Source organism: Phyllobates terribilis, unplaced genomic scaffold (assembly GCF_046119375.1).
Source record: "Phyllobates terribilis strain yellow unplaced genomic scaffold, ASM4611937v1 Scaffold_11__3_contigs__length_659146591, whole genome shotgun sequence".
In the NCBI taxonomy this organism is placed as follows: Eukaryota; Metazoa; Chordata; class Amphibia; order Anura; family Dendrobatidae; genus Phyllobates; species Phyllobates terribilis.
The window spans coordinates 5833528-5858005 of NW_027362771.1; the positions used below are offsets into that span (position 1 = coordinate 5833528).

At 44.4% G+C, this 24478-nt stretch overlaps 1 protein-coding gene across 4 annotated transcripts in view; it reads right to left on the reverse strand.

The window, feature by feature from the left end:
- RARS1 (arginyl-tRNA synthetase 1) overlaps positions 1–24478 on the reverse strand; it is a 265471-nt gene that overhangs the window by 131350 nt on the left and 109643 nt on the right. For all 4 annotated transcript variants that reach the window (XM_073651111.1, XM_073651108.1, XM_073651110.1 and 1 more), the window contains 2 exons: positions 13290–13390; positions 2550–2671 (listed from right to left, as the gene is read on the reverse strand). In XM_073651111.1, coding sequence (XP_073507212.1) covers positions 2550–2671; positions 13290–13390 — 223 coding nt within the window. The remainder of the gene's footprint in view (positions 1–2549; positions 2672–13289; positions 13391–24478) is intronic.

Below are 24478 nucleotides of genomic sequence, written 5' to 3' on the forward strand. Positions count from 1 at the left end.
TTTTTGAAGATGATGGTAGCTGCCCTTTATTTTCGAGTCTCCTCCAGTCTTTTTCAATGAGAATCTTAATTCTAAAATGTATACTATAAAATACACTATAAAAATGATCAATTGCAATTCTACCTATGTAGATTATCTCATAACATGTAAAAAAATGTTATATTCAATGCGTGAGATGTACTACTAATTCATTAAAAACTCGTATTAGCTGCCATTTGTCGGATGCAGAAAATGGATTACCAGGTGTTCGGCAGCTTTAAAACATTTTAGCATTGAACATGGAGGCGATACCTCTGAGAGCTTAGTTACAGGGATTGGAAGAGTTAAAAGACATTTTAGAGCCAAGGATCACAGCTTCTGAACCGAGAATCATGGTGGATCTATGAATTAAATAAGAGGTTCCCTAAAGGAATGAATTTAAAATATGATTTAATCTACCACTATGAATGAATTATTGTGTTACTCATTGCTATATGTATGTTTTTAAATGATTTTCACTATAACTGTACAGTTAGATTTTAAACTGTTATTGGATTGGAGAATCTGAATCGTGCTTTTGCAGGATATGACATATAATGCCAGCTTTTGGCACATGTCGATATGCAATGATTAAGGATTACTCTCCGCGTTTGCTTGATGTCCTATTAACCCTTGGTACGGTTGTGACTTTGGATACATCTTATATTTTTCTAATAAAGCTTAATTTTATGGAAGAACAATGCGCTGGAATTTTTTTCTCTGGATCCTTCTCATGAGGCACAACTTTCTTCAAGAAATGTTATTTCACATGTGTGAGCTAACTATTTTCTTTTTCTCTGTTTTTTTATGTCATTCCGTATGTGGTAAAATTGGTAAGACAGATGTATTCTTCGGGTCAGTACAATTATAGCGATACCACATTTATATATTTTTTTATGTTTTGGAGCTTATAAACAAAAACTATTTTATAGAAAAAATAATTATTTTTGCATCACTTTATTCTGAGAGCTATAACTTTTTTTCTTTTCGGCTGATGGAGCTGTCTGGCGGCTGTTTTTTGCGGGACAAGATGACGTTTTCAGAAATACCATATTTATTTACATTAGTCTTTTTGATTGCATTTTATTCTACTTTCTGTTAGGTGGTATCATGATAAAGCATCTTTTTTTGCCTTGTTTTTTATTCATTTTTTACGGTGTTCACTGAAGGGGTTAACTAGTGGGACAGTTTTATAGGTCACATCGTTCTGGATGCGGCGATACCAAAAAAATGTGTACTTTTTTGTCTTTTTAATTAAAATATGTATTTATGGGTACAATTTATATTGATTTCATTATGTGATTTTTAAAATATATATATTTTTTTAAATTTCACTTTGTTCCACTATGGGACTTTCACTTTTTTCAGCCTGATTGCTTATAAAGCATAGGGATACAGCAGCATTCCTATGCCTTATAAACTCAGTGCTGCACTAACAGGCAAACTTGTTAGATCATGTACTGCGCATGATCTAGCAACTTTGCTAGCTCTGGTAACCCGGATGTCGTCATGACGACATCGGGTCACCATGGCAACGATTAGGACCTGAAGTCATCAGTGGGTCTCCGATCCATGAGCAGAGGGGCTTTGCACACTAAATGCCGCGATCACATCATTTAGAGGGTTAAAGTGTTGGGAGTGGTGAGGGCACCGCTCCTGGCACTGAGTCCCAGGTGTCAGCTGTCAGAATCAGCAGACACTCGGCATGACGTACATATACTGCATCGGTCGGAAAGTCTTTCCCGACGATGACGTATATGTACTACGAATGTTGGAAAGGGGTTAAAGAAGTTGTCCGACCACAAAAATCCAATTTATTTTAAGCTAATCTGTAATATACAACACCCCTATAAATTTAGTTTTTTGTTTCTGCCTTTCATTCCTACTGATTTTCACTTAATTTCCTGTGGCTCTACCAAACATGACAGCTCCCTGTGTTGTATTATCTAACCTCACAGCCAGAGCTGGCACCGCCTGGCCGCAGTATCCAGCACCTCCCTCTGCACACTCAATATTGGAAATAACAATCTGTGGAAAGCAGCCCAATCACTACACTCCACATATATGCCACATCATACACTTCAGCTGCTGCAGAACTGAGAGAAAGATAGATAGATGGATGGATGGATGAGGGTGGGATGGATGGATGCACACAGTACATAATACTCACCTATGTAGAAGTCTTTTCCTTCCTGGTTAGTAGAATCAGGTGAGTCATTCCTCTGCTGCATAGTACTGCCTGCTGCATGGGGAGGCTTGAGCAGGAGGCAGGGGAGGGTTTGGCAGAGACTGGGGGTGGTGTCTGTTGGGACATCACTGACTAGTCTCTGCCAGACAGGAAAACTAGTGGAGTAGTGAACAGCTCTTCCAGAATCAGGGGAGAGCTGCCCATATGACTTGGTGTTCTATCTAGGACACTATGCAGAATGCTGACAGGGAGTATATTACAAACTGTCAGCATTCTGCAGCCTAGATACACACACAAATTATACAAATATCCCGGACCCGTTTAATTTATCAAACAATCTTACCGGAGTACATTGTGTCCAACAAACTCAAATAATCGGCAGATACTGTCACCAATGATGGTAGAGCGTAGGTGGCCCACATGCATTTCTTTGGCAATATTTGGAGAGGAGAAATCAACAACAACCTGAAAGAAACATTTTGCCTCAGTTAGAGAGTAGATACAGGTGTTTATCAAAAAATTAGAATATCATCAAAAAGTTAATTTATTTCAGTTCTTCAATACAAAAAGTGAAACTGATAGATTATATAGAGTCATTACAGAGTGATCTATTTCAAGTGTTTATTTCTGTTAATGTTGATGATTATGGCTTATAGCCAATGAAAACACAAAAGTCATTATCTCAGTAAATTAGAATACTTTATAACAACAGCTTGAAAAATGATTTTAAAATCAGAAATGTTGGCCTACTGAAATGTATGCTCAGTAAATGCACTCAATACTTGGTCAGGGCTCCTTTTGCATCAATTACTGCATCAATGCGGCGTGGTATGGAAGCGATCAGCCTGTGGCACTGCTGAGGTGTTATGGAAGCCCAGGTTGCTTTGATAGCAGCCTTCAGCTCATCTGCATTGTTGGGTCTGGTGTCTCTCATCTTAAGTTTGACAAGACTCCATAGATTCTCTATGGGTTAAGGTCAGGCAAGTTCTCTTGCCAATCAAGCACAGTGATGCAAATGTTTATAAACCAGGTATTGGTACTTTTGGCTGTGTGGACAGGTGCCAAGTCCTGCTGGAGAATGAAATTTCCATCTCCAAACAGCTTGTTGGCAGAGCGAAGCATGAAGTGCTCTAAAATGTCCTGGTAGACGGCTGCACTGACTTTGGTCTTGATAAAACACAGTGGACCTACACCAGCAGATGACATGGCTCCCCAAACCATCACTGATTGTGGAGACTTCACACTAGACCTCAAGCAGCTTGGATTGTGGCCTCTCCACTCTTCCTCCAGACTCTGGGACCTTGTTTTCCAAATGAAATGTAAAATTTACTTTCATCTGAAAACAACACTGTGGACCACTGAGCATCAGTCCAGGTCTTTTTCTACTTGACCCAGGTAAGACGCTTCTGGTGTTGTCTATTGGTCATGAGTAGCTTGACACAAGGAATGCGACATTTGTAGCCCATGTCCTGGATACGTCTGCATGTGGTGGCTCTTGAAGCAATGACTCCAGAAGCAGTCCACTCCTTGTGAATCTCCCACAAATTTTTGAATGGCATTTAAAGGGGAATTCCTATCTCCAAGAACCTATCCCAATATGTAGTAGGAGTAAAAATAATAATAATAATATTAGCAAATACCTCCAATTATAAATGTAGCATAGTTTTTCTGATTCGCTATGTCTTTCCTCATGTGCAGGCATTGCAGGACCTTAGGTATCCATGGGTTCGACCACTGATATAGTGACAGTTCGTTAGCTAGTTGCTAGTGATCGTAACCATGGATACCTAAGGTCCTGCAATGCCTGCACATGAAGAAAGAGACCAAGCAAATCAGAAAACGTTGACTACATTTCTAATTGGAGGTATTTGCTATATTATTACACCTGCTACAATCGGGATAGGATCTTGGAGGTTGAAATACCCCTTTAATCCTTTCAAGGTTGTGGTTATCCCGGTTGCTTGTGCACCTTTTTCTACCACACTTATTCCTTGCCATCAATTTTCCATTAATATGCTTGGATACAGCACTCTGTGAACAGCCAGCTTCTTTAGCAATGACATTTTATGGCTTACCCGCCTTGTGGAGCGTGTCAATGACTGCCTTCTGGACATGTATCAAGTCAGTAGTCTTCCCCATGATTGTGGAGTCTACTGAAACAGACTAAGGGACCTTTTTAAATGCTTAGGAAGCCTTTGCAGGTGTTTTTGTTAATTATTTTAATTTACTGAGATAATGACTTTTGTGTTTCCATTGGCTGTAAGCCATAATCATTAACATTAACAGAAATAAACACCTAACCCCTTCACACCCAAGCCTGTTTTCACCAAATTTAACAATTCTGACCACTGTCACTTTATAAGGTAATAACTCTGGAACACTTCAACGGATCCCACTGATTCTGAGATAGTTTTTTTCGTGACATATTGTACTTCATGATCGTGGTAAAATTTCTTTGATCTCACTTGTGTTTATTTGTGAAAAAAATCGGAAATTTGGTGAAAATTTTGAAAATGTCACAATTTTCAAACTTTGAATTTTCATGCCCTTAAATCAGAAAGATATGTTATACAAAATAGTTAATAAATAACACTTCCCACATATCTATACTTTACATCAGTAAAATTTTGGAACCAACATTTTTTTTTTTTGCTAGGAATTTATAAGGGTTAAAAAGTTGACCAGCGATTTCTCATTTTTAAAACAAAAATAAAAACAACTTTTTTAGGGACCACATCATATTTTAAACGACTTTGAGGAGCCTTTATGACAGAAAATACCCAAAAGTGACACCATTCTAAAAACTGTACCCCTCAAGGTGCTCAAAACCACATTCAAGAAGTTTATGGCTAAGTGCCCACGATGCAGAAATGCTGCATATTTTTTCTGCTTCTCCCTGGCAGGAAAAACGCATGCGGATTTTACATGACAACTTGGTCACACTATATAAATCCATGCAACCGGTATGGATTTATATAGTGTGACCAAGTAATAGTTAAGAAAAAGAATAAGAATGGTAAAAAATAAAGATTATACTTGCCTTCCGATGGCCCCCGGTGTTTTCTCCGCTACGTCCGGTCTGTTGTATAGCTCGCGGTGGTCTAAAAGGACCTGCCATGACGTCATCGGGGGCCATCGGAAGGTAAGTATAATCTTTATTTTTTATTTTAAATTCTTTTTTTTAACAGGTACTATGGTACCTGGGTCTGGAGGAGAGTCTCCTCTTCTCCAGACCCGGGTACCATCCGCGCATTGAACCGCATGATATCCAGATGGCCACATGTGCCCATGCGGATATTATACGATTCAATGAAAGTCAATGGCGGCAATTACGCTGCGCGTCCGCAAAATTAATGGACATGCTGCATATTTTTCCGCAATGATAATCCGCAGCGGAAATTTCCGCAGCATGTGCACAGCACATGCGGATTATCATTGGGGACCATGGGGCACGTATTACCAAGCGTTTTCGCTGCGGAAATTCCGAGGCAGAAACGCTTGAAAACCGCATAGTGGGCACGCAGCCTATTAACCCTTCAGGTGTTTCACGGGAACTGAAGCAACGTGGAAGGAAAAAATGGAACATTTTACTTTTTTTTCACAAAAATTTACCTTAGAACCAATTTTTTTTTTTTTTATTTTCGCAAGCGTAACAAAAATATGGACCCCAAAATTTGTTGTGCAATTTCTCCTGAGCACGCGGATACCCCATATGTGGTGGAAAACCACTGTTTGGGAGCACGGCATGGCTCGAAAGGTAAGGAGCGCCTTTTGGAATGCAAAATAGGCTGGAATCGATAACGGACGCCATGTTGCGTTTGGAGGGCCCCTGAGGTGCCCAAACAGTGGAAACCCCCAACAAGTGACCCATTTTGGAAACTAGACCCCTCAAGGAACTTATCTAGATGTGTGGTGAGCACTTTGAATCCCCAGGGGCTTCACAGAATTTTAGAATGTTGAGGTGTGAAAATAAATAAAACACATTTTTACCACAAAGCTGCTATTTTAGACTCAAATTTTTAAATTTTTTCAAGGGCAGCAAGAAAAAAATGGACCCCAAAATTTGTTGTGCAATTTCTCCTGAGCACGCCGATACCCTATATGTGGTTGGAAACTGCATTTTAGCCACAGTGCAAATCTCAGAAGAGAAGGAGCGCAATATTGGAGAGCAGATTTTGCTGGACTGGTTTGGGGGTGACGGGTCACATTGTCAGAGCCCCTGAGGTGCCAGAACAGCAGAACCCAAAAGTGACAGCATTTTGCAATCAACTCCTCTGTATGAATTCATCTAGTGGAGGGAAAATAGGTAGATAGGTAAATGATCACTACACCCATAGATGAATTCCGAGAGGGGTGTCATTTCCAAAATGGGATCACTTCAGGGGGGATGCAGAACAGCAGAATCCCCCCTGCAGTGACCCCATTATACACCCCTCTGTGAATTAATCTATGAGTTTAGTGAGCATTTTAACTCCATGGATGATTTCCAGAAACAAGCACGCAGTGGAAGGTTTTGATTTTGGAGGAACCCTACCCCCCCTTCCTCCACCCCAGGAAATTGTTAAGTGAGCTCTACTCGAATGTGTCATTCACTAAATAAACCAAATGGTTGAATGACAAAATGGGATACATTTTTACAGTTTAAAAACGTGGTTCAGCATCAGTCAGTGACACATAAGGCTGGCAATGATGTCATTATGGGCAATAGCAGCGGGTATCACGCCTCATTCCTCTCTTAGTACATACACTACATCTTTTCTGGGGTTCCTTCTTGTTTCTATGGCTGGAATGAGTGCAATAAAATATCGCTCAGTGAGTCATTTCACATCCTCAGATTCTAATGGAAGAGTGGGCTAACATTTTCAAAAACAAGATTTTTCTTGATCATCATGAAAAAATTCTGAATTTCCTGCTTTTTTTGTATAACACAAAAGAATTTTATGTGGCCACCTGAAACAAATAAATAACTAACTTTTATACCAGGTATAGGACATTGTTGATACCTGGTATGGCTGCAGAACCTGGTCAGCAAGGTCCACACCCCCCCCAAGTGTTTGTTGTAGTCGTCAATTATGGACACAGGTTTTTGCTTCAGAGTAGTGGATCCTAGTTCTACAATAGCCCTTGTGGCATCTGTGTGGATCGAGCTGAGGACAAAAATATCCTTCTTATCCCTACACTTGAGGGCAAGCAGCTCTCCATTGCGTACAGCCCCTGACTGCCCCTTTTGGAACTTTTGGTTGACCAATGGTTGTGGAAAACCCTGACGGTTTGTACGAATGGTCCCACAAGCTCCTATATTGTGTTCAACCAAACCTTTAAATAGGGGTATACTGGTGTAATAATTGTCCACGTACAGATTGGAGCCTTTTTGTAAAAATGGACTTACGTCCCCAGATGAGTAGGGCATCCTAGTGGGTTTAGTTGGCTATATTTCCCCTCATATATGCGAAAAGAGGAGGTGTAACCGGTTGAACCTTCACACATTTTATAGAGCTTTATTTCGAACCTTGCCCTCTTAGATGGGATAAACTGCTTGTTGTGCAGTCTTACTTTGAATTTTACAAGAGACTCCTGTACAGAAATGTTTTGCGTTGGGGTGTAGAGCCTTAAGAATTTTTCTGACGAATCTTCAATGATGGGTCTGATGTTAAATAGTCTTGTCATGTTCTGGGGCATTTCTGGGCAGGCACTGACTATTATCGTTAAAATGACAAAACCTCATGAGCATTTAATAACGGGTCCTAAGAAGAATGACTGAAAACATAGGGGTGGTTTGAACAGGTCGGTTGGACCAGTAGGATCGAGCCCCATGGCAAATGTAAGTCCTAAAAATTTTTTTGTTTCCGGGACATTAGTTGGTGTCCATAAATTTGCCCTAGCATAATAGGATCGGGGATTCTGGCTGATGAATTGGGACGTGTATAAATTTGTATGCAAGACAATATGCTCTAGCAAGCTGTCTGCAAAAAAAAATTTAAAATAATTACTTGGTCCAAAATCTTCCACCTCCACATTTATACCAAGAATGGCGTTGAAATCAGGGCTGAATGGAGCAGCCGAATCCGAAGCCTCCCATCTGGGAAACGCTATATCAAGTGTCAAAGCCCCTTGTATACTGGCATGCACCAATTCACTAGTAGCAGGGACAGCGCTTGTACTGGGCAGTGTTCCCTGATTTGGAGACGTTTCTCCAGTAGCGCTATTTGCCCCTATTGCTGTACTGGTCCTTGGGCTTGAGGATGGACCAGAATCACTACTCATTTCTGAGCTCTCACTGTCGCAGCTACTAAAGCCCTCAAAATCCACATCTCCATCTGATATTACACTTTTGTCACTGCCAGAACATAACAGGGCATATACGCCTCCTCTGCAGTATGAGTCTGACAGGCCATTTTATTTTTTTTATATTTTTTTACGGGACTAACTGACGGCTAAACCGATCACCATAAAACCAGCTGTCACTATCTTTTAAATGCCGCGATCGCTATGGATCGCGGCATCTAGAAGGTAGGAACAGGTTAATATAATGGGGACCTGATCTATTCAGGTCTCCATGATGTCACGTGTCAGAGCTCTCGCTCTGCACTGGGAAAGCAGCACTTGCAGGACCCCCAGGGTCCTGAGAGCTGCGGGACTGCCAACAGTTTATAAACGGTCTGCACTGCACAGAGCCCAGGCAGTGCTGACGTTTATGTACAGTGGGCGGTCTTGAACCGGTTAAAATAGATCACTCTGTTTGCAATGACTCTATATAACATATGAGTTTCACTTTTTTGATTGAAGAACTGAAATAAATTAAACTTTTTGATGATATTCTAATTTTGTGAGAAGCACCTGTACAGGGCCGGCGTCACCACCCGGTACACCCGGGCAAGTGCCGGGGCCCTGAGCAGGCAGGGGGGGGGCCCATTTGCAGTCGGGCACCCCGCCGGGCTATGGGCGGAGGAGAGCGGTGCCAGCGCCCGCCCTTCTCCCCCAGCTTGCTCAGGGCCCCGGCAGCCAGATACTTACCTCTCCCCGTGCCTCCGCAGATCCGCCGTCTTCCTGCTGCGCGCTCCCTGTGACGTCTCAGGTCAGAGGGCGCGGTGACGTTTTTCTACCGCGCCCTCCCCTAAGCAGTCACAGGCAGCGCAAAGCGGGAAGACGCCGGTAACGTTGGAGTCCGGACCTGAGCAACAGCAGCAGGTGAAGAGAAGTGAGGTGAGTATTTTATTTTTTTTATGCATGGAGGCATGGGGCATATTATGGGGGGGGGGAAGGGTGACATCCTGCATCATGGGGCATTATATTGGGGGGGGGGTTTTGACAACATGCATGGGGCATGATAAAGAGGGGGGGTGACATCCTGCATGGGGCATTATAAAGAGAGGGGGTGACATCCTGCATGAGGCATTACAAAGAGAGGGGGTGACTTCCTGCATGGGGCATTTTAAAGAGAGGGGGTGAAATCCTGCATGGTGCATTATATGGGGGAAAGGGACATCCTGCACAGGGCATTATGTGGGGGGGAACAGCCTGCATGGAGCATTATATGGGGGCCAGTATCCTGTATGGAGCGTTTTATGGAGGCCAGTATCCTGTACGGAGCGTTTTATGGGGGCCAGTATTCTGTATGGAGCGTTATATGGGGGCCAGTAGGGGCGTTATATGGGGGCCAGTATTCTGCGTGGAGCGATTCGCCGGTCTCTGAGCTATTGTAGAATTTACAATAGATATCACTCATGTAATGTAAGAAGTGAAATCTTTGCATTGTACTATATATATATTTCTCTGCGGTATCTGTGCATCATGAATCGTGATATGTGTTAAAGGGGCCCACTGAGACTCTTTTGCCCGGGGCCCACAAAAACCTGCAGCCGGCCCTGCACCTGTATTAGGTGTTCAAAATACCTTACTCAGACAGCACATTCCAGCATGGAATCAAAGGGTGCTTAAAGGGAATGTGTCACCCCCTGGGCGAGATCAGACCTCTACTATGAGCATATAGGGTATAGAAAAGTAAATCTATACATATCTGTATGGCCCATAGTACAGGTTTGATTGCAGAGAAATGTGTTTTTATAAACTCTTTTTTCCACAGGCTTGGTGTCCCCCGGACGCCAAGAAATCCCCGCCTATCTGTTTATTATTCCCTGAAACCCCCGCCTATATGCTTAGTTATCATATCCTCCCCCTCCCCTGCACGTCACAAGGCCCTGTGACGTGCACTGTTCTCCCTGACTTCCCAGGCGAGCGCAAAGTGCCGCTCACATACAGCGCGCTCTGCTTCCTCCCGGCACCGAATCTCTGTGCACTGCGCCGCAGGGTTCTATTGCACAGGCGCCAGGGAGGCCATGTCACTTCATATTCCACAGAGACCACAAATTGAAAGAAATATTCACAGAACTACCACTTCTCTCCTACAAACAGCCCCCTAACTTAAGGAATCTCCTTGTCAGAAGTGTCCTCTCATCACCATCAGTGACAGGCACATTCCCATGTAAAAACAAAAAACATTCAAAACTTGTACCCACATATTACCATCAAAAACAGTCTGCATACCTAACACAAATCAGGACTACAAAATCATGGATGTCTTTTCATGTACATCCTCCAATGTGGTGTACATGATACAATGTACAAGGTGCCCGGAAGGAGTTTATATTGGAGAAACAATGCAAAAACTGCAAACGAGAATTAATTTACACAGACACAATTAAGAATGAACTGGACACACCTGTGGGAAAACATTTCTCTGGCTGGGAACACTGTATGAAAGATCTAAAAGTTTTAATACTAAAAGGTCACTTCAAGGGCAACAGAGAAAGAAAAATTTGGGAATTCAAATTGATAAGGATGTTCAATTCACTGACAACAGGACTAAATATAACATCTGGTTTTATGACTCACTACATGGACACAATTCACACCTCCAGATAATTAAACATTCCCAAGGCCTCTCATTTTGCAACAAAAAAAACTAAATTTGATCTCCCTAACTTATCAGTAGGAGGCATCACAACTTACACCTCATGAACAAATGTCTTGTTGTAACATCTCTCAAATGTTGTGCCTTTTGTCTTATGAATTGAATTTGTAATCTTGCCTGACAAAGGAGCCTCTGTGTTCTGAAAGCTTGCATTTATATATATTTTGTTCTGGTTAGCCAATAAAGGTATCACTCCGAGAATACTTTTGTCATTTTTGGCATAAAAGTATTTACATTGATTTTTCTGGCTAACACTGTACCACAATATAACTTTGTATTGTACATCTGTCACTTCATTGAATCCCAGACAAACAAGGGCTGTGGAGTCAGAGTCGTAAAGTCAGAGTCGGAGCCCATTTTGGTTAAGTCGGAGTCTGTGTAAAATGGACCGACTCCTAAAAAATATAATAAATTGGGTACAGTAGTTCAATGCAGTTTGTGGGGAATATTTTTTCATAAGAATTTAGGAAAGTTATGAAATGCCCTATAAATGTCTGCCCTATTCCTGATCTAAAGGCCCTGTCACACATAACGAGATCGCTAGCGAGATCGCTAGCGAGATCGTTATTGCGTCACGGTTTTGGGATCGCTGGGGAGATGTCAAACATGCAGAACTTTCCAACGATCTCGGCCGCCCCAGCGATCTAACCAACGATCTCGGTGGTCGTTGGGACGCTTTCACACAGCAGCTATTTCAACGATCCACACCTTGATAGGGACTGTACTGTGTCAGAAAGGCGTGCATAAAATTGCTTTTCCGCGCCCCCCTCATCTCCAGTTGGTGGACGCTACTGCATTCAGATTGGGTGGCCTTAGTTTAACACTGCGTCTCCGGTCAGATGGGATCTCTACTGCGTCTCCATTAAAAATGAAAACTCATTTGAGACCCCAAACAATACCTAACTCGCTAAAGATGCCTGATTTCTTCAAAGTGGAGTCACAGCCGGAGAACGCTGGTGGGATCTGAAAAAACAAGGACGCAGTAGTGACCACCAATCGGGGACGAGGAGCGCAGAAAAGTCCAATTTATGCACGCCTACATGTCTCAGTTCTGAATCGCTAACGAGGTCGTTGATAAGGTGTCAAATACAGCGATGCACACTGCCCAGCGGGAGCGCAACGACCCAGGAATGGTCCACGAAGCTTTGTAACGATCAGCGATCTCACAGCAGGGGCCTGATCATTGCTACCTGGCAGACATAACGAGATCGCTAGCGAGATCGCTATTGCGTCACCAAAATCGTGACTCATTAGCGATCTCGCTAGCGATCTCGTTATGTGTGACGGGGCCTTAAGGGTCTAGACTTTTAGCTTAGATTAATCTGTGCTACAGTAAATTTATCACTTAATCATAAGCCATGTATGAGGGAGTCGGTGTCAAGGAAATTGAGGAGTCGGAGTCAGAGGTTTGACTTACTGACTCCACAGCCCTGAGACAAACGCGACTTTGAGATCATGGTTCTGTTTGCAGCCAGTTTTGAGCTGATGGCACTGCTGAACATCTTCGGAATTTGAAGGGAGATAAGTATCTTTTGTCTGTTGCACTGGGCGTACTTGGCTGAGCATTATGTCTATTGTCCTCAACTCAACGTTTCCCATTTCTTGATGTCCTAAATGCTGAAGAAGTACAGGCAGATACTTCTCTATCATGCAATACAATCAGGGAGGCATATGATTGGTTACAAATATATCCTGAGGCAGGACAAAGACCCCAAACATACAATGTCATTAAGAACTATCTTCAGTGTAAAGAAGCCCAAGAACCTCTGGAAGTAATTATAAATATAGAGACAGAGAAGGGTTTGGGCAAGCCTTCATCCATAGAACATGTTTGGCTAGTTCTCCAAGATGTTTGGAGCAACCTCCTTGCAGAGTTCCTTTAAAAACCGTATGCAAGTGTACGTTGAAAAATGTTGCCGTTTTGAAGATCTATTGGACACAGCAAATATGGATTTGATTTAGATTTCTCTTTGTTCACTCACCTTGTAATTTAATAAAAAAAATAAACATTTATATTTCTGAAAGCAATTTTACTATGGGTCATTTTTCCCCACCTAAGTGTAGTGTATTGTATTTCTCATAGCTTTGTGCAAAATAGAAAAAAAAACATACCCTTTTCTTTTCTCCAATTACAGGTGGTTGAACACCATTCACCAGCAACTTTGTTAGCTGCTTTGATATTAAATTCTTCTGTATGTGCACATTAATGAATCCTGTACAAAGAAATTAATTACAATGTTAAAACCATGAGACCTGATAAATACAAAGAATAGAGCTCTGACACGCCAATGTTAGAATAAAGCAGGGGCAGCATTTCCAAGCCCTGTCCTCAGAATTGGTGGAGATTTTAGTGGTCAGACTTTCAGCATTTAAAACGTTATCACCTTGGTAGATAGGTGATAACTAGCTAAGTTGGTACAACCCCTGTGTTCCTCTGCCTTACATTGGCATAGAGATGTATATATGAAACATGCTGTATGGTACAGTTGAAATACCAAGCTGGAAAAGTCTCATGAATGGGTCCTAGCAATAAGTATAATATCAGTGTATGAGACCCCTCAGGTGTCATATGGCTGCTGACCTTTCATCTCAAGAACACAGTAGCATTGAGTGTAGGAAAATGCAACTGTATTGATACATAACTATCTTATGATTTGGTTACACGGTTTAAAAAAAAAAAAAATGTCCAAGTTTAAAGGGGTTGTCCGGGATTTCTGTATAATTTGTGTGTGTACCTAGGCTGCAGATTGCTGACAGTACATAATATACTCCCTGTCAGCATTCTGCATGGTGTCCAAGATATCATGATAAGGCATGTGAGCAATAGTGTTGAGCCACCCCCGTAGTGTTCGAGTTCGGTTCGGTTCGTCGAACACCCGTGTGTTCGCCGAACTGTTCGTCGAACACCTTCGAACACCGTTAAAACCAATGGCAGGCAAACAAAAACACATAGAAACACATAGAAAACACCTTCAAAGGTGTCCAAAAGCTGACAAACTGCTCAGAAGACACAACTAACACATGGAAAAGTGACAAGTACATAAAGTCATGCGAAAAGAAAAGAGGTGGAGGAGTAAAAGGAGAGGGAGACACAGATATAGGCATGTCATGCCCTTCTAAAATCCAAAAAGTGAGAAGCCGACACGTTCAGTCCGCTCCTGCCCGTGCCACCTCCGTGTCGCCGGGTTTGTGCCAGAGCCGCGGTGAACCCTGACGGCCAGCCCCCCTCTCCCAATACTGGTGCCTGTCCGCTGGTGGGTCGAGCGAGCCCCCCTATGGTGGAGGCAGCTCTAAGCTTTTTAATTTAAATTGTCTCTCTAATTTGAATGAATACACTTTAAATCCATTTACAAGGATCTACTGGAGGGCAAGTCTCATGCCAGCTGCCGCGTAATTCCAGCTCCAGTAGCGTCCACTAAAGCTGCTGCAGTTAAAAAGCTTTTATAAGGATCGAACTCGGCTGTCCACAGCAAGGCATCCTACTGCCAGTCCCAGCCCCAATGCCTTGGGGTGCCTCCTGATGCTCTTCACTGAGTATCCCGTGGTCCCGAAGCATTTCCTTTGAAAAAATTAAGTGTCCAAACTACAGGTGGTGTAGCTTGCTTAACAGCCGGGATACTCCGCTGACTAGCAGACACTGCTACTAGGCACAAAGTATTTCCTGGGCTAGATGCAGTTAAAAATTTGTAATTAGATACTCTTGTTGGATGCTGAGAAAGCATTCCATAGAGTCTCCTGGCACGCCATATATGATTCTCTTAAAAAGCTTGGGATAGGGGTCTAGGGGACCCTTTTATAGCCAAAATCACGGCCCTGTATCACAATACGTCACCTAGGCTGAAGATAAATGGAACTGTAGCACCCTGAGGGCTCGGTTGCTACAGAGGTATTGCACCTCACCCAGAGGTGTGATATCTCACTCTCAGGTAAGGATGGAGTGTGGATCAGGACCCGACACCTGCATGCATTACACCACATTGCCGTGGGGCAGGGCGACCAATATGCCTCTGAGATGGGCACGACAGTCCCTGTCCCTGGCTGGAGTGGGGGGAGGGAACACTGAGGAAGGGGAACCCTGTAGTGCAGGAGCAGGGAGGAAGCAGTTCCTGGGTGCATTGAGAAGGGAGTATAAAAGGTGGGCACCATCTTAGTTCAGTGCAGAGAAGTCTGAGCAGAAGTGGCAGGGAGCAGGGGCTCTGCATGAGCTCTGCTCCGGAGGCGGGCCTAGTAACAGAGGCCCAGGCCTGGAAGAGGGAGAAGGAAGGAAGAGGAGCGGAGAAGGCTCCAGGAACGAGGAATGAAGGGATCCCAGGGGTGCGGACGGGCGAGTCGCCACCGCACGCCCGAATCCACCTGCGTGGAGGGGTCAGGCCAAAGGGGGAGACCGGTCCCCGAAACTAGTGGAGGCAGGAAACGACCCTCAGCTAGAAACCGGAGGCTGTGACATTTTATGTGGCGCAGCCCCTCGCTACACCCGCTAGGAAGGCACCACATAGGGTCAGGGAAACTGGCGCCAAGTTTACCAAGAAGAGGCCCGAGGCAGCCGGACAGAAGGGTTGGTAAGAAAGGCCAGACAAAGGACACACAAAGGGGGTCCTGTGAAGCGCTCCAAAGTTATCTGGGAGTTGTCTGAGCCCCTCACCTGGTGAGCACAGTACGACGTGGGCAGCCGTTACCTACAGACGTGGTCTGGATAATAAGAACTGTGAGTAAAGGCCCTGGACTGCATCACTGACTCCGTGTCGTTACTGCTGCTGCCCTGCACCATCACCCCCATCCTCCGCATACACTGCCCTGAGGCTATACTCCTCCCGTGGGGAGTTATGCTAAGCTCTGCTGCACCCACAACACCAGCCTCAGCGGTCTGCCCTGCAGCGGCGGTTCACTCTGACCGCAATCCACGGGTGGCGTAGTCGGACATTTAAACATCAAAACCACATAAATAGTTCCGCCACTGGTTTGACCACCCTGAGCCACGGAACCGGGTCGCCGCCACGAAGACTACAACCACCAGCATCCACCAAAAAGGGTCCGGCTCCGGGTGTCCCAAGGCCCAGGGGGTGCATCAGAACATTTTCATCACCTTTCACAATCACCAATGGGACAAGGCAGGGATGTCCTCTGTCCCCTCTCTTATACATCCTAGTGACGGAGCACCTGCTCTCATCAATTCGCCATAACCCCAATATTAGGTGGATTGAGGTGGGAGGCACCGAGTACAAGTGCTCTCTATTTGCTGATGATGTCCTAGTATATATCACTCAATCACATATATCCATCCATGCTGTTATGGCTGAAATAGATCACTTTGTTACATGGTCAAATTTTAAAATCAATGCAGCGAAGCCTGAGGTCCTCGATGTCTCCCTCCCCAAATCCATATAGGATTCCATCCAGTCCAACTTTCCCTTTGCCTGGCCCTCACAGGGTATCAAATACTTAGGAATTCCTATTCATAGAGACCTCTCCCATCTATGTTATCTTACTTTTGGGCCCTTTATTGAACAACTCCATACAGACCACGGTTGGCAAGTTAGAACTGTAAGATTCACTACGTGAACCACTGGTGTTTTGTGGAAAAGCACATGTACACTGTGTTCCAAATTATTATGCAAAAAGTGTTTAGGAGTGATAAGGGAAGAATTTGTTTGTTTGTCAGTTAAACTCATTGATGGTGATGTGTGTCAGGGCTCTTTACATCACTGTAAGCAATTGCAGACACCTGTGCTAATTAGTTTGGCAGGTGTGTCCAATGAAAGGCAAGACTACTTAAGAAGGCTGTCTCACATTATTAAGCAGCCTACATTTTCTGCCAAAATGGGAAAGAAAAAGGATGTGTCGGCTGCTAAGAAGCAACAAATTGTGGAGTGTTTAGGTCAAGGCATGACTACAATCAACATTGTGCGATGATCAGGATGAAGTGTCTTGGCAATCAAGAAGTATGTAGCTGATTCACAGTACACACGTGTGCGTGCTGATAAGGGCAAATTGAGGACTCTTTCCTACAGGCAATTATGTCAGGTTAAAAGAGCAGCGGCAAAAAAGCCTTGTCATAGCAGCAGACAAGTTTTTGAAACTGCTGGTGCCTCCAACGTCCCCCGAACAACAAGATGCAGGGTCCTTCAGAGGTTTGCAGCTGTGCATACGCCATCCTGTTGACCTCCTCTATCCACTTCACACAAGCAGAAACGGCTCCAGTGGGCCAAACATTACATGAAGACTGATTTCAAAACGGTTTTGTTCACGGATGAGTGCCGTGCAGCGCTCGATGGTCCAGAGGATGGCTGGTTGATGGACACCCCACGCAAACACGGCTACAGCGCCAACAAGGAGGAGGTGGAGTAATGTTTTGGGCTGGAATCATGGGGAGAGAGATTGTCGGCCCCTTTAGGATCCCTGAAGGCGCTAAAGATGAACTCCATAATGTATGTGGATTTTCTCAAACAGCACTTCCTGCCATGGTTCAAGAAGAAGAACCGTGTATTTCACAGCAAGATCATTTTTTTGCATGATAATGCACCATCTCATGCTGCACATAAAACATCTGCATCTCTGGCTGATATGGGCATAAAAGGGGACAAACTTATGGTGTGACCCCCATGCTCCCCTGACCTCTACCCCATTCAGAACCTCTAGAGCATCATCAAAAGGAGTGTCTATGATGGCGGGAGGCAGTTCACATCTAAGCAACAGCTCTGGGAGGGTATTCTGTCCTCATGCAAAACAATTGAAGCAGAAACCATCCAAAACCTGACAAATTCAATGGACGAGAGAGTTCAGAAGCTCCTTTCGAACAAGGGGTCCTATGTGAAAATGTAACATCACCTAGAATAAAGTTATGAGTTGAAAACTGTTTGATTTCAGTTTCTAATAACCTGCTAATGCTTATAATTTCAAAAAATGACCATTTTTTTGGTCTTTATTAAAATGAAAAGGTTGGTCGAAAAGTTTGGGGGATCTAAGAGTGTGGCAACCCAGTAGTCATGATTACTTCGAATTCTGACAATATGAGGGTCATGTTGCAGGTAGTGCAGCAAGAAGGCACTTATGTGTCTTGCGCATCTCGGAGCCCCAAAATTATTTTCCGGGCTAGATGCAGCTAAAAATTATTATTAATTTTAAATCTGGTGGAGCTTATTATAGATGGCCTAATAGAATCAGTGCTGCACACTGCTACAAAGCCCAAATTATTTTCCAGCCAAGATACAGATAAACATGATTAGTAATTTGAAAGCTTAAAACGGTTGGTAGGGTGATTTTAACCAATCATCAAGCTTTTACTCTCCCCAGGATGACACAGGGGTAGAAAAGTCGTTTCGGATCCATGATTTGTTCATCTTTATGAACGTGAGTCTGTCTACATTATCAGTGGAGAGCCGCGTGCGCTTATCTATCAGCACACCACCAGCAGCGCTGAACACACGTTCAGACAGAACGCTGGCTGCGGGGCATGACAAGATCTCCAAGGCGTAAGTGGCTAGCTCCGGCCATTTATCCAGATTGGAAGCCCAAAAAGAGCAAGGGTCCAGTGACACACTCATGGCTTCAATGTTTACTTGGAGATACTCCTGTACCATCGTCTCTAGGCGTTGACTATGTGTCAGACTTCTTGTCTCCTGTGGCCTTGCAAAGGATGGGCTAAAAAAGTGGTGAAATGATTCCGCAAAATTGATGTTACCAGCAGATACTGTGGTTCTGTTACGGTTTGAGTGCTGAACACTTGACGGTCCCACGGTTGGCAAGTTGGAACTGTGAGATTCACTACGTGCACCACTGGTGTTTTGTGGAAAAGCACATGTAAGGTTCTGCAACAGTCTCTGCTGATACTCCTGCATGCGTGCATCCCTTTCTATGGCAGGAATAATTTCTGCAAATTTACTTTTGTACCGGGGATCTAACAGTGTGGCAACCCAGTAGTCAGGATTATTTCTAATTCTCACAATTCGAGGGTCATGTTGCAGGTAGTGCAGCAAGAAGGCACTCATGTGTGTTGCGCATCCAGGAGCACCAAGTCCCTTTTGTGTTGGTGGCGAGGTAACAATCATGCTTCCTTCCTCTGTCCTCTCCCCCCAACCTCGCACAACAGAAATGTGATCAAGGTCTCCCTCATCTGATGAGTCTTCCATCAGTTCGTCCTCCACTTCCTCCTGGGCTCCTGCACCTTCCTCACTAGTTTGGCTGCTACCATGCGCCCTGGTAAAACCATCTCCCCCACCCTCACATGCCTGCCGCCTTGGTGCTGCCAACCGTCTGGACCTTGCAGATGTTAGCCCTTCCGCATACAACTCCTCCTCCTCTACTTCCTCCACCTCTTCTTGGGCCACCACCTGACTCCGAATTCTGTTTAACATGTGCTCCAGCATGTAAATCACCGGAATAGTCATGCTGATAATGGCATCGTCAGCACTAAACATCTTCGTCGCCATTTCAAAACTGTGCAGAAGGGTGCATAGGTCCCTGATCTGAGACCACTCCTCCAGCGTGATTTGCCCCACCTCTGGATCTCGTTGGCCCAGGCTATACGTCAGAACGTATTGCACCAGGGCTTGTCGGTGCTGCCACAGTCGCTGCAACATGTGCAGAGTTGAATTCCACCGGGTAGGCACATCGCATTTTAGCCGGTGAAGTGGCAGGCCCAACGACTTCTGTAGAGATGTAAGTCGCTGAGCTGCGGGATGCGAACGGCGGAAGTGAGCACACAGCGACCGTGCCCTCTGCAGAAGGCCATCTAGTCTGGGATAGTGGGCTAAAAATTGCTGGACAACCAGGTTCAACACGTGAGCCATACAAGGCACGTGTGTGACATTGCCCCGGCGAAGGGCCGCACCCAGGTTTGCAGCATTGTCGCACACGGTCTTCCCTGGTTTCAGGTCCAGTGGAGACAACCATTCATGAAATTGGTTCTCCAGAGCTGACCACAACTCCTCAGCTGTGTGACTCACATTTCCCAGACATTTCAAAGTAAAAACCGCCTGATGACGTTGAGCCCTACTGCCAGCATAGTAAGGAGGTGTGCAGGATCCCTTCTGCGCAGTTAGAAAGCTTGTGGCATGACCAGACATGCTTTGGGTGCAGGTGGAAGACCGAGAGGAGGTTGAGGAGGCAGAAGCAGTGGAGGAACTTTGACATAAAGAGGATTGACGCACAACTCGTGGGGACGGCAAGACTTGGACAGCAGCCCCTTGTCCTGCTGTCACCATAGTTACCCAGTGCCCAGTCAGCGACATGTAAAGCCTCTGTCCATGCCTACTCGTCCAAGTGTCTGTGGTGAAATGCACCCTGTCACACACAGAGTTTCTCAAAGAAGCGGTGATGTTGTGTGCGACATGCTGGTGGAGCGCAGGCACACCTTTCTTTGAGAAGTAGTGCCGACTGGGCATCTGGTACTGGGGCACTGCGACGGACATAAGGTCTCGAAAATCCTCTGTGTCCACCAGGCGGAAAGGCAGCATTTCTGTAGCCAAGAGCTTGCAGATAGTGAAATTCAACCTCTTAGCTTTCTCATGGCTAGGAGGAAATGGTCTTTTACTTGTCCACATCTGAGGGACCGAGGGCTGGCTATTGCGCTTAGACGGGGTTGATAAGGGTGTCCCCGGCAAACTGCCGGTCTGTGAGGAAGATGCAGGCGGACATGTTAGGTTGCCTTGATCCAAAGGTGGTGCTCTCGATGTCGGACAGCGCTCAACAACAGCTGGTGTTACCACCTCCAAAGAAAATGATGACCTGCCAATCACGCTGGCTGTTGCGGGTAAAGAGGTGGCAGGTCTGCGCCCCAAAACAGGTGTGACTGCTGTCCCCCCAGTCACAGAGGATGAAGAGGCCGCGGATGCACAAGATATGGCAGACGGTGGTTGGCCCGGCCGGCTAGGCCGCATTGTAGCACACTGAGCTTCCCACTGCAACTTATGCTTCATGTCCATGTGCCGGTTCATGCATGAAGTACTCAAACTATGTATTTTTTGGCCTCTACAATGCTTTTGCTGACAAATGTTACAGATAACACGAGTTGGGTCATCTTTATCGATCTGAAAAAATGCCCAGGCTATGCAAGGCTTAGCACCCATGCGACCTGAAGAGCCACCACGACTTGTGGTGAGAGGCAGAGTTGTGTTTGAGGATGCAGTTGTTGACGTGCTTCCAGTACTACGTCTCTGTCCAGGAAGGCGCAACCTGACCTCGTCGTCACTAGCATCTTCCTCCACCTCCTCTGCTGACCTCATCTCTTGGCTGACTGTGGGTTGACAGTAAGTGGGATCTCCAACCTCATCATCATCACCCTGTGCGTTATCACACCCGTCGTCCTCAGAGCCAACCTGTTCCTGCCCTGACAAAAAACTAAAGTTGTCGCTCCAATCAGGTATTTGAGTCTCATCATCGTCTTCCTCATTGTCTCCACCAACAGGAGTTACAGTTTGGGAATAAGGGTCTACATTATGGTCAGAACCTTCTGCGCCTGGTCCTGGATCCGACTCATAAAGATTCTGGGCATCAGTGCAGATCATTTCCTCGTCTGGATTCACAGAAGCGCTGGAGTCGACCTCTGATTCCCAGGCTATAGTATGAGTAAACAGCTCTGCAGACTCAACCATCTGTTCTACCTCATACTCAGACGGGCAGCTGGAGATTTGGGAGCTGTGAGGAAGCAAGTGCGATTGGGGTGACACCTTTGAGGACTGGAGTATTTGTGATGTTGAAGTTGATGTGGAGGAGAGCCCACTTAAAGGAGCACTTGATATCCGTTGAAGCACCTGCTGTTTTTGTTCCTCATCTGGAATTTGTAGCGATTGGCGTGGCCGTAAGAAAGGGATCTTATCACATTGTCCGCTAAAAGAAGTAGACATTTTAGTTTGGCTGGAAGATGGTCTTTCTTCTGCAGATGTTACTGTTGATTTAACACCTACCCCACGGACACAACCTTTTTTCCCCTTCCCAACACGCCTATTCCCCTTTCCACCAGCAGCAGGCCTTTTTCCACTCATTTTGGTGGTTAACTAATTCACAACTCTGGAGTTGTTTGAACAAAAAAACAATGGATGGAAAAAGCGGAGCTGAGTGGCCAAACTGTGGTATTAGGCCAAAACTATTGGCTGGGTTAGATGCAGAAAAAAATTATATTCAATTTGCAACCTGATGGAGGTCAGTATAGATGGACTAATAGAACAAGTCCCACACACAGCTAGAAGCCCAAATATTTTTTCAGAGGTAGATGCAGATAAAAATTATTTTTAATTTGCAACCTGATGGAGGTCAGTATAGATGGACTAATAGAGAAAGTCCCACACACTGCTAGAAGGCCAAATATTTTTTCAGAGCTAGATGCAGATAAAAATTATTTTTAATTTGCAACCTGATGGAGGTCAGTATAGATGGACTAATAGAGAAAGTCCCACACACTGCTAGAAGGCCAAATATTTTTTCAGAGCTAGATGCAGAAAAAAATTATATTCAGTTTGCAACCTGATGGAGGTCAGTATAGATGGACTAATAGAACAAGTCCCACACACAGCTAGAAGCCCAAATATTTTTTCAGAGGTAGATGCAGATAAAAATTATTTTGAATTTGCAGCGTGATGGAGGTCAGTATAGATGGACTAATAGAACAAGTCCCACACACTGCTAGAAGGCCAAATATTTTTTCAGAGCTAGATGCAAAAAAAAATTATATTCAGTTTGCAACCTGATGGAGGTCAGTATAGATGGACTAATAGAACAAGTCCCACACACTGCTAGAAGCCCAAATATTTTTTCAGAGCTAGATGCAGAAAAAAATTATATTCAATTAGCAACCTGATGGAGGTCAGTATAGATGGACTAATAGAGAAAGTCCCACACACTGCTAGAAGGCCAAATATTTTTTCAGAGCTAGATGCAGAAAAAAATTATATTCAGTTTGCAACCTGATGGAGGTCAGTATAGATGGACTAATAGAACAAGTCCCACACACTGCTAGAAGGCCAAATATTTTTTCAGAGGTAGATGCAGATAAAAATTATTTTGAATTTGCAACCTGATGGAGGTCAGTATAGATGGACTAATAGAGAAAGTCCCACACACTGCTAGAAGGCCAAATATTTTTTCAGAGCTAGATGCAGACAAAAAATTATTTTTAATTTGCAGCGTGATGGAGGTCAGTATAGATGGACTAATAGAGAAAGTCCCACACACTGCTAGAAGGCCAAATATTTTTTCAGAGCTAGATGCAGAAAAAAATTATATTCAGTTTGCAACCTGATGGAGGTCAGTATAGATGGACTAATAGACCAAGTCCCACACACTGCTAGAAGCCCAAATATTTTTTCAGAGCTAGATGCAGAAAAAAATTATATTCAATTTGCAACCTGATGGAGGTCAGTATAGATGGACTAATAGAATGATGCTATGCCCAAAAGATTTTACTTCACTAGGTGCAGTAAAAAAATTGGTATTCTATACACAGGTGTTATATCTTGCAACACAGATAGGCTACTCCACTGACTAACACACACTGCAATAGGCCAAAAAGGATTAGCTTTGCTAGATTCAGCCAAATGCTGTGAAAAAAACTTGCACAGCACTGGCACAGACCTGCCTGGCAAAAACTGATAGGAACTGATGTAACCTAGTCCTGAAAAGGACTGCAATTACAATTAGTCTTTACTCCCACAACCGATCTATTTAAGAGCACAGACCTGCCTGATAAAAGTCGTAGGAAATGCTGTAACCTAGTCCTTAAAAGGACTGCAATCACAACTATTCCCTACTCCCAAGCTATCTGTAGATTTGTGCGAAAATTGGCTTGAAATTAACAAGGTATAGCGCACACAGCAACAGCGGTGCCGTCTAACACGCAGCTGCAGCAGTGAGAAAATGGTGGCGACGGGGAAAATGGCTGGGTCTTATAGGGCAAGGACATGTGACATACACTGCCAATGACACATCCCCTTGCTTGTGTGAAAAAAAGCACTTCGCTCCGTGTGTGCGCTGCTGATAGGCTGACAGATTGCACCTCCCCACTGTAAATGCGGGAAAGAGAAAAAAAAATGGAGATCTTCATTGTTCCTGCAGAGATCCATCCCCTGCCCCTCCCCCCACCCCGCTGTACACTCAAACTGCGTATTAACATTAATTTTCATCATTACTGAGAAAAAATCCAGTTATGATTTTGGTGCACGAACAGTTATCGAACATAACCTCGAACAGCCGAATTTTTCTCAAATTGTTCGTGTTCGCCGAACGGCTCGAACACCGCCCAAAACAGCTCGAATTTGAGATTGGCTAACAGTTCGAGTAGAACAACGCTCATCTCTAGTGAGCAACTCTCT